We start from the raw sequence: 11,240 nt of genomic DNA, 5'->3' as shown, positions 1-11,240 counted from the left end.
ATATATATATATATATATATGTACGTATATATATAATCATTGTCATCATATAAAGAATGTTTTCTCTGCTGGCATGGGCTGGACGTTTTGATGTGCCCTGGGGCCATGTTGAGCTTCAGTGTCATCTTTAGCATGGTTTTCCTGTCTGACGCCCTTCCCAATGCCATCCACTTCACAGAATGTACTGAGAAAACTGACTAAAACAATTTATATTTGGTTACACATACACACACATTATATACAAGAGGTTTCTACACAGTTTCCATCTACCAAATTCCACTCACAAGTTATTGCCCAACTCAAGGTTATGGTACTGTGCAATGGGATTGAACCAGTGTCATAGAATTGTGAAGCAAACTTCTTAACCATTCAGACTTACTGACACCCCCCACCCCCGCCTCATTTTTGGTTTGGCTTGGCTCTAAACAGCAACAACAACAACAGGCAGGATATTTTCTTTAAAAATGAATGACTATTTTCTTCTTTCAGGTCAAAACTGTGATCTACTTATCCATGAAGCTACAATGGAAGATGACTTGGAAGAAGAAGCCAAGATAAAAACCCACAGGTTAGAAGAGCATCTTTAATAAATGTTTTAAATATTGTCCTTTTGAAACCAAAACAATGCAAGTTATAAAAAGATTAATAATACAGGTCAATGGTTTGGTTCTATCAGCTGGTTTTCATTGTTTCAAGGTTAGGAGCCCTTCAGAAAATCTACAGAGAAAACATGTTGAAGTCATAAAATGTTAAAATATCAGTTAACAGTACTAACCATCAATTTGTGTAATTAATTCTTTATAATTTGCATTGTTTTGGGTTTCAAAATAAAACAATATTCAAAACATCTCTATTAAATTTCCATCATATTTGCAGTCGCTTTCAGGATGCGTTTTAAGAACATAGACTGACTGCAATGCGTGACTATTACTTTATAAATGCTTGAAGGATAACGGGCGAATTTGACTTTTGGAGATAAAGGGCCATAAACTAAATAGCACACACATCTTTTGAATGATGTTCTAACAGTACACAGATGGGATGCCAAATGCACTTTTGCTGAAGCTCAAGAAGCCACACAATGCCGAATGGATATAAAGCTGAACAGACAAGATGCTGAAAAGACCTATGAAAATTAAAATATATGATCATCATTTTATTCCCACAATATGACCATTTGACACTAAAATGTAGAAAAAATCATTTTTTAAATAGGTTTCATTACTGGATTTACAATGTAAAGAGGCAAAAATAATGGGATCAGATGTTTATTTTTAAATTATCACAATTGACAAAATGTACAAAACAAAAATAAAAGTATTTAAAAATTGTGAGCCAAAGATCGTAGAAACACCAATCCTTCTTCTTTATTATAAGATTAACTATTTTTAATCTTGTTAAATCATAAGTGAGAAATTGGTGAATTGATCATTAAACTATGGTAGGTCGGAATGTTCTTTTTTTATTATTGTTTCCATTCAGCTTTATGGATTCTTCTCCTTCGGCATAAGTGCATTCGGCGTCCTGCAGTCTTTCTTCGGTATTACTAATATTACATATTCTATTAAGCATCATTGATTTTCAGTTGTTTACTATATCATACATGTGACAAGGAGGTAGGGGTGATATAATTTGTTGATGTAACCCCTAACTCATAACTGGTACTAATCTTCATATATATATGTTCAAAGAGATAAAAGGGAACTACAACAACATTTTGAACTCCAAACCATTTTATTTTATCCAGTACTACCAGAACTTTAACATTTATGCCATTCCATCTGTGTATATATATTTAGAATTTAATACAATGGTTCACACTCATGTATGAAAAATAAAACAAAATATTCTTTATTTCAGCACAACGTCACAAGCAATTGATGTTGGGATGAAAATGGGTGCAAAATTTATTCTGCTGAACCATTTCAGCCAGAGATACTCCAAGATTCCGATAATTAGCGACAGGTTTTCAGAGAAAGTAGGGATCTCATTTGACAATATGAGAGTAAGTGTTGTGTATTTTCTCAAATATTTTTCATTAAATTACCTATGTAAAAGCAGGCTGTTGCTGTTAAGAAGTTTACAATGACATGATGATATTCAGGTTTGAAGTCAGTGTGTGACACTTTGGACAAGGGCCTTCTACTAGTTTTCAGCTTGACAAAATTCTTGTGAGTGAAATTTGACATGTAGAAACTGTGTTGAAGTATATGTGTGTATCAGGGGAAAAGCACAATACCAGAAACCCCTACAGGGCTCTGCCTTGCTTCTGTACCAGCAGACTTGTATACCTTGGTCCTTCCTTCCCTGCCACCAACGTTTGCCCACACTACTACCGCATGCACCGAAAGAGGAAATTATTAGTAAATTAACAAACCACCTACCTCTTTCTCCCTGTATATATATAATGGACTAACCAATAGCAGATCATTCATATAATTAATTAATTAATTATACATTGACCTATTTATATTTGCAGCAGTAATGCTTATATTTACAATGCTACTCACTACCAATAGGGAGAACAATTTTAACATGATTTGAATGATGGTAGGTTAAAGCAAGACGAACTGATGTGACATGTCTGTTAGCATACGATCACTGAAACCTTCTTTTTAGGTGCCCAGTACCATCTCTCCTGCCCATGTTCCTTCCCGTGCCCTTTTCCAAGTTCTCAGGGTTGGCACTGTCAATATAGGCACATTGAAAGGTAGGTCTAACAAAATCGTCGAGCTGCTTGAATGGAGGCATGATGATGTATGCTGCATCCAAAAGGTAAAGAGTGGAGAGCAGCTTCAGCCAGGTTCCTTACAGGCAAGACACACAAGTATAAAATCTTCTGGGAAGGTATGCAGTGTGGGCATATTTCTTGCAGAGAAACGGGTGGATAAGGTCACAGAGATAGTCAGAGCGAGCGATAGAGTAATTAAGCTCAGGCTCATCTTGCAGAATAACGTAGCATCAATTATCTCTGCCTATGTTCCACAAGTGGGCCTACTAAATGAACAGAAGGACCATTTTTATGATATTCTTCTGTAGAAGACAAATGACAAGGATTTCATCTTCGTGGTTGGGGACTTCAGTGGGCATGCTGGACGGAAGCCGGATATTTTCTATGGTGTACATGGGGGCCATGGAATTGGTTCCCAAAAGGAAGAGGGAACAAGTCTACTGGAGTTCTGTGATACAAATAACCTATTGATCTGCAACACCAACTTCACTGTTTAAAAAAAAACAAGGATAAAGAACAAATCACTGAGTAGATTTATGTGAATATTTACAGTCATTAGTTGATAATCCAGCAACACCGACTTCATTTACATTGCAACAATATTTTATGGCTGTTGTTATTGTCTCAGTTTTGAAATGCCTGGCTTATTCTCTCTTCTTGTCTTCTACAATAGGTATCACTGTCTGATTTACCACTTTTGCCACACCTCAATGTTCCCTTGAAAACATTGTTTGCTGAAGATTATGCAGAAATGGAAGAAAAAATTATGAAAAGGTTTTTGCGTAAAAACCAAGATGAAATGGAAGCCACCAGGCCAAGAGATACAGATTCGACATCATCTGTTCACTGATATATAACATGCATACTTGAGAACGTATGTGTGTGTGTGTGTACTTATATATACACAGTGGTATTTTATTAAAACATTTTAAAGTAAATAATCATATATTTATTGTTAATTACTTAATGTTTTGACTTCATTGTTTTCACTGTGTGTGAGCTTTACCTGGAATTTAAACATGTTCAGAGAGAGTTAGGGAAGGAGTGGGAGGGTAGAAAGAAAGGAGCAACATGCATATATATACACAGCTCACTCTCAGGTTTCAAGCTCAGACATGAACGTGGATGTCTGCAGTTGTTGGTGATTTGAGTCTTAGGTTGAGCAGACCTGAAAGCTGCTACAGCCATGACCTATGTTTTAAGTTTTCTTTTTTAACATAATAAATCTTTGATGGTGATTTAACTTCTATTTCATGCAGGTAGAACCACCATATAGAGTATCCTTCATCATCATCATCATCATCATTTAACAGCTGCTTTCCATGCTGATATAGGTAGGATGGTTTGGCAGGGAACTAGTAAGCTGCAGGACTGCACAAAGCTCCAATGTCATCTTTGGGCATGATTCTATGGCTGGAAGCTTTTCCTGATGCCAACCAAATAACATGGTGTACTGGGTCTTTTTTCATGCCACTGACTCTAGTGAGGTTGCGATGTAACTTGTAAGACAGAAAAGAAGGGATGGTGGGGATCTGTGGCTGTATTCCAAGTGTTGAAAGGCTAAATTATAAGAGAGGGACTTGCTATAGAAGGATTATAGGGCTGAAGGAGATAAGTGGAAGGTAGTGATGGGGTGCTGCAGCAAAAGAAGGTGAGGTTCAGAGAGGACAACGACTCTGGATGATGGGAGGGGATGAGAGTGTGAGGCGGGAATAAACTGGTGGAGGTAAGGTCAGTGTAATGAGTGAAGAACAAGGGTTGGGTCGCTGATGATGGGAAATATCCGGATGCTGGAGATGTAGGAGTGGCTCAAGAAGCTGAACAACATCTTAAGCAAGTCTCTTCTATCATAGACTTGAGTTGACCAAAAATCTTGTGAGTGAAGTTTAAAATGTAATAAATGCTGACTATGGAAGTCCATTGTGTGTCTGTATGTGTGTGTACTATATATATAAACTGTGGTTCAATCCTACAGCTTGGCACCTTGGGCAAGTGTCTTCAATAGTTCCAGGCCAATCAAGCTTTGTGAGTGGATTTGGAAATTGAAAGAAACCTGAGTATAAATGTATCTCCCCTGCTAGTAATTTGCTGGTGTTGTGCCTTCAAAGATGAGTGGAATAAGATATCCCCTACATAAACAATACTTAAGGGTTGCCAACAGACAAGGCATCCACCTGTAAAACGATGTTTTAATAATATATTTGTTGAACCAATGCTTGCATGGAAAAAGAACATTTAAAAACAACGAATGAATATTTATTGTCGTTTTACATTCACTGTCCATGCTGGCATAAGTTGAATGGATCTTTTCCCCTAGACAGGTCAGCAAGGTCATCTTGTGTAGAGAAACAAAATCATTTTCTATCTTTCATATTGTAAATCATCAAGTACTATCTATAGACACAGAAAATTTCTTCAACATTATGTACACACACCTTGAAACATAGGTAAGATATAAACAATTAAACAAAGGTAAGGAAATACATATTTATTTGTATGGTCATTCTTGTCCACAGATGCAGCCACTTATTATCAATTATATAATAATGACCCTTACAAAATTAATAAAATTATTTACCTTTGATTTTTCTCGAATGATTCAAAGTAGTTGTTGCAAGGCTAATATGAAATCAGGAAGAAGTCTGTCGAGTACAAGTATTCCCTTTTTTGTGGCTTTTAACCGATTTCCTTTTATGGAAAAGAACTTTTGTAGCATGTACTCTTGAATTGTTTCAGAGCTAAAAAGAATTTTAAGTAGATCCACACCAGTCCTTTGGTGCCATTCTGAACAGTCAATACCTTCGTCTGTACGAAGAGTCATCACCAGACCTTCTTCCAAAATATCTTTCAATGATAGTGGAACTGATATTTTTGTACCATGTCCGAATCTTTCAACTGCAGCCATCCACTGCCCAGGCTCCAGTATCTGAATACGGGCCTGTCGGAAATTATGTCCTCCTTCCAGATTCTCACCTTTCGTAACAAACCTGCCATGAGCACCTGGGCCTACTCCAATATACTGTTTACCTTGCCAATAAGATTTATTGTGGATGCTCTCAGCACCATTTCGAGCAAAGTTGGAAACTTCATAACGTGAAAATTTCTCTTCCTCTAATATTTTTACTGTTTCTTCATACATATCTGCTAAAATATCATCGTTAGGAAACTTCATAATTCCTTTGGATCTTTTATGATAAAGTGGAGTTCCTCTCTTAACAATCAACTGATATAAGGACAAATGATCATCACAAAAACACAAAGTCCTCTTCAGTTCTTCCGACCAATCCTTTAGAGTCTGACCAGGGATTCCAAAAATTAGATCAATCGAAACCTTTCCTTTGTAAAGATTTATAGCTTCTTCAACACATCTAATCGACTCTGCTGCAGTGTGATTTCTTCCAAGAATTCGAAGCTGCGCATCGTTTAATGATTGGACTCCGACAGAGAGTCTATTGATACCGGCTGCTTTAAAGTCGCGTAATTTTTGAAATTCTAATGCTGTCGGGTTGGCTTCAAGTGTAATTTCTGCTCGGTTGGAGAGATTTGCCACTTGCTTTACACATTCAATGATACGTTGTATAGTGCTTGGAGGTGCGAGAGAAGGTGTTCCACCGCCAAAAAAGATGGATGTGATTTGCTTTACTCCACTAAGTTTTAGTAAAGCTTTAGTTTCGGTTACTAATGAATCGGTCATTCGTATGTTATCAACATTGGAGTTGATATATTTATTAAAATTGCAGTAGGTGCATCTTTTGGCACAGTAAGGCCAGTGGACATAAATAGAAGCATTGTCTGTAAAAACTTCATAATTTGAAGTAGAATATTTTATTTGTAAACTTAAAAGCTGACATATGCCAGGAAATTTTAATCTAAATTTACATTTCGAAAAACCAACAAAATTATTCATCGTAAATTGGACGAAATTTTGAAAAACCTACAATTATAGGTTAATATAAAGATCTTCATTGTAAAGTGGACAAAATCACAATAAGTTCGACGATTCCGTTATAAAGTATAAAGAAATATAAAATATCAAAGTGAATAAGGGCTGTTTGTTTTTCTAATCAAGGTCGTTTGCGAAGTTTTATTGTTTCAGTGAAATCTTTAGGTGAAATAACTGGTTAGATTCGTGGCAGGATGTGAATGGGGAGAATAAGAACCATCAAAATATTGGAAATTGCAAGAACCACAGAATCCTGAAAGACAGAGGCATTGTAATAGGATAAAAACAAAGAATCGGAGTAAACTTATGGAGGTGTTCAGTGTCGGTAGGAATCGATTTATAATATGTGCAGATTAAAAAAATTTATATATAATTGAAGAAAAGAACGTGAATTTATAACATACAGGACGGTCGTTTTCATAGGGGGGGGGGGAGTAATGCATTGAGAGTTATTTCCCCGTCTTTTAAACACCTGATCGATCTACTAAAAATAACAGGTAAATACCTTTCAAATCGCAACTCACCGGATTAAAAAAAAAGGTAAAAGAAAAAGAAATTCAAAATGCCAGGGATTGATGTTGGCCATTCAAGGACACTGGACTTGTTCAACAGAGACTATTTTCTCTCTCTTCTTTACTTCAAAGCAAAAGATAATTGCCCAAAACCTCAGTGTTTCCTCTTCACACGAGTTGATTACCTAAAGATCGGCCTTTTCCGTAACACCCGCACGATCGTATGAAAGGTAAAAGCGCTTTAAATAATGTAGTTTATGGAAATCAGTAAAAGGTGGTGCCTTGGTCCCAGCTGAAACCTTCCCATCATGATTTCCTCTCGAATAAAAAACGTCTTCCTGTTCAAGGGGGGGAGGTAACTCTCACATTGTGTATATGTAACAGAGGGCGCTGAACGTCGTCGTCTCAGAAGACTTTTCATGAAGAGAAGAAGAAATCCTGGAAAATGAAACTTGTAAGTTAAGACATTTGTTTACTTGGGGGGGTATTTATTGGTTATGATCGTACATACCTGTAAAGGCAAAACTTCAAAACTTTTTAGCGTTTACTAACAATTTCCGAATGAAATATTTATTTACCGGTTTAAAAGCCTGAATGTTTACTGCTTCTTCGTTATTGTCCATGGTTCGTCCCCTTCAATCTTCGTCTTTTATAGACAATAAAGAAATTGTTACCGCTTCTTCCGTGCTGGCCATCTTCGTCCCCTTCTATGTTCGCCTTCGTTTCTTCGTTATTGTCCCTCACCACAAATAAATGAAAACCAAAAACATTCGCATGAATTCCTATACAGAATCTCAACTGTTTCTTTCAATTTCAATTTTCGGTCCTCAGAAAAATAAAGATAAACAAACAATTTAACGTTTTTGATGATCATTTATTGGAGATAATCAATTGCGATTGGCATCTCTATCGCAAAGGCAGACCCATGATTTTCCATTGATTCACTATTTTCCTGGCTGCATATTTGCTTTATGTTTGACAAGAAGCAACATTCCGATTTTCATTAAAAAGAAATCTCTTGTGCGGTCGTTGTCTTCAGTTACCAAATGAATTATCCATAATTTATAATTTGAAAAGTCAGACGGGTTAATGAAAAGAATATAATAATAATAACATGTCGTGCAGATTAATAACCAAGAAGTGCCATGCAAGAACTATTTTTAAAGTACTGGTGCAAGGCTAATATGAAAATCAAGAAGGCCATCAAGTCCATGTACTCTCTCCAGTTCTTTGGTACCATTCTGAACAACCAGTCCCTTTATCTGTACGAAGAGTCATCATCAGACTTTCTAAAAAGAAAAAGGAATGAATGCGGAATGTCTATTTTTAGTTTGAATGTAAGTGTATGCGTATTGGTAAAAGATGCGACCATCAACAGGGAAAGCTTTTTAGGAAAAATCCCCCATGTATTTGTTTTGCTAAGTTAGGTCTTTGTTGACCCCCACTGTTAGAAATCTGGTGACCCATTAGAAACTTGTAAACTGTAAGACATAGAGACTATTTGTCGACCAGACATACTCGAGTTATTTGCTTCTACTGTGCTGGGCCACACTGACTGACTATTGATTTCCAATATATGTACAAGGCTTTGAATCTATGTAATGAATAGAATCAGTTCGATTGATTCTAATAGTGAATTAGTGTTATATTTTATTGACCCAAGAAGAATAAAAGCAAAGTCATTCTCAATAGTTTTTTTTTTGTAAACTCAGAACATAAAGAACACATGGCATTTTGTTTACTTACACTAATTTTTTATTGATATAACTAAATATTCACAGCCATAAGAATTTAGTTTCCCCATAAAATTAGGTCCATGAGAGTTGGGCTCATTTCTAGCAGCTTGGGAGGAGGAGGAGGATTCAACTGACCACTTTTATTGCTAGTTAACAATTTATTAATGTTCATTATTAATACTATTTTGTTTTCATTTTTGAAAAAACACATCTTTTCATCCATTATTATCTTAAATTTTCTTTTCCGTTACTTGTGATGTTTGTTAACCATTTCAGATGTGTTTGTCCAGTAACCACAGTAAGCCCTGCTTTGTGCTACAGTTCAAAGGAGTGAACATCATGATGGACTGTGGGCTAGATATTGCTCAAGTGCAGAACTTCATTCCTTTACCAGTTATATCTAGGTAGGCAATATATTCAGAGTTCAATTAATTCTTAACATGTCTTAGAACTTCATTCACAATTTACTAATTTTTTTCATTCTTAGAGAGAGAGAAAGATATAAAGATAGATTCCACAGTTTTAAATGAATGTATTAGATTAATGCATATGGTGTTGATGAAGGTGGATTGTTAATGAATTGATTGAAAGCAGAAAAATTATAAAATTGTAAACAATTGCAGCATGGAAGGTGTTTATAAGCCATTTAAGAAACACACAAAAACCATTAGATTTACTTCAACACTTAATTTTAATTGGTATTAGGAAGGGCATCCAACCATAGAAACCAGGTCAAAGCTGACACTGAAACATAATGCAATCTTTGGACCTCTTGGACCCTATCAAAGCATCCAACCCATGTCCACATGGAACATTAACATTAAATGATTGTGGTTTATTTATTACAGGTCTTATGTATGCGTACAGCATCATTATCTGAGGAAAACCTGGGCATAAAGGGAATCAGATGTATTGTACAAGAGAGAGGTCCGATGGGATGGCCATGGGATGTGTAGAGATGAGGACAGCTGCATAAATAATTGCTGAATGTGGATGGAAGCTGTGAAAGAGGAAAGCCCAGAAAGATGTAGGGACAAAGAAGTGAAAACTAACCTCAGCTTGTTGAGCCTTGTGAAGGAAATGACAAAACGTTGATATGGTTGCTTTTCTATTATGCTTGGGAGGCCTCCTCCATCACAGGGAAAGTGAGGTTCTAAAAACTTTATATTCATATGAACACTGGGCCTTGCCTCTGTATCCAGTCATTCTCATGCCTCCTTCACCTTCCATCCCTCCATCACTTTCCTTATTTAGCTGTACATCTATTTACTTCACATTAACTTCAAATAGATTTTCTGTGACATTATATCTGTAACATATGTTGATATATATATATATATATGGAAGTTATCAGTTGAATTGGCCATAATGTTCTGAAACACACATTCAAAATGGATTTCTGAGACGAAGGAAAAAATAATCCTCCAACCAGAAATCTTGCTCAAATGTTTGCAAAAGTGAATTCAGTTAAAGACTCTCCAGGTGGTAGTATTAAACTGGGCATTGGATGAAACCATTTATATCTTATATCATCATCATTTAACGTCCGCTTTCCATGCCGGCTTGGGTTGGACAGTTTGACTGAGGACTGGTGAACCAGGCTAATCTGGTCTGGCAAAGTTTCTACAGCTGGATGCCCTTCCTAATGCCAACCACTCCAAGAGTGTAGTGAGTGCTTTTTATGTGCCACCGGCACGAGGGCCAGTCAGGTGGTTCTGGCAACAACCACGCTCATGCTCAAATGGTGTTTTTATGTGCTACCTGCATGGGAGCCAGTCCAGCGGCACTGGCAACAACCATGCTCGAATGTTGTTTTTCTTGTGCCACCGGCACGGGAGCCAATCCATGGCCCTGACTACGGTCACGCTCAGATGTGCTTTTAATGTTCCACTGGCACGAGTGCCAGTCAGGTGGTACTGTCATCGGCCATGTCAGCGATTTTGGTTTGTTTACACTTGCCTCAATAGGTCTTCGCAAGCAAAGTTCATTGTCCAATGAATGAGGGGTACTCATAAGTGGCCTGCTTACATCCCACGTTCGGATGTGCTTATTTTTTATAATGTGATTACTGTATGTCACTTTTGTATTCTACACTATAACAGTGTGATATATAGTACCATGTAATGGGGTAGACACCAACTGTCACTTGTTGATGTATTCCCAAATACCCTGCGAACAACTGAAACCAATCCAAAACAACTTCTCAACAATATCCTCTGACTCCACGAACTCACAAACGACACTTTTTAACTTCCTGCAATTTCTCATGCTCAGTCAAACATGCTGCTACTTATACGAGTTCAGCTAGTCCATTCTCA

General features: G+C 36.8%; 3 protein-coding genes across 4 annotated transcripts in view; 2 read left to right on the top strand and 1 right to left on the bottom strand.

Moving 5' to 3' along the window:
- The window catches only part of LOC106879460 (zinc phosphodiesterase ELAC protein 2), a 20,897-nt gene extending 17,220 nt beyond the window's left edge, over nt 1–3,677 (top strand). For both annotated transcript variants that reach the window (XM_014929023.2, XM_014929022.2), the window contains exons 19-21: nt 490–568; nt 1,861–2,005; nt 3,405–3,677. In XM_014929023.2, coding sequence (XP_014784509.1) covers nt 490–568; nt 1,861–2,005; nt 3,405–3,581 — 401 coding nt within the window. In that variant the 3' untranslated portion in view covers nt 3,582–3,677. The remainder of the gene's footprint in view (nt 1–489; nt 569–1,860; nt 2,006–3,404) is intronic.
- Nucleotides 3,678–5,204: 1,527 nt separating this feature from the next.
- LOC106879464 (radical S-adenosyl methionine domain-containing protein 1, mitochondrial) lies at nt 5,205–7,333 on the bottom strand. The gene is made up of 2 exons (XM_014929028.2): nt 7,199–7,333; nt 5,205–6,927 (listed from the first exon to the last, which is right to left on the bottom strand). Exon 2 carries the CDS (start codon nt 6,636–6,638, stop codon nt 5,331–5,333), a length of 1,308 nt encoding a protein of 435 aa, XP_014784514.1. The 5' UTR covers nt 6,639–6,927; nt 7,199–7,333; the 3' UTR covers nt 5,205–5,330.
- A 190-nt stretch (nt 7,334–7,523) lies between these two features.
- LOC106879463 (integrator complex subunit 9) overlaps nt 7,524–11,240 on the top strand; it is a 28,333-nt gene continuing 24,616 nt past the window's right edge. Inside the window, exons 1-2 of the mRNA XM_014929027.2 lie at nt 7,524–7,640; nt 9,199–9,326. Coding sequence (XP_014784513.1) covers nt 7,632–7,640; nt 9,199–9,326 — 137 coding nt within the window. The 5' untranslated portion in view covers nt 7,524–7,631. The remainder of the gene's footprint in view (nt 7,641–9,198; nt 9,327–11,240) is intronic.

Source organism: Octopus bimaculoides, chromosome 23, assembly GCF_001194135.2.
Source record: "Octopus bimaculoides isolate UCB-OBI-ISO-001 chromosome 23, ASM119413v2, whole genome shotgun sequence".
In the NCBI taxonomy this organism is placed as follows: Eukaryota; Metazoa; Mollusca; class Cephalopoda; order Octopoda; family Octopodidae; genus Octopus; species Octopus bimaculoides.
Note: the sequence above shows the minus strand (reverse complement) of the source record. Positions and strands in the feature narration are given on the sequence as shown.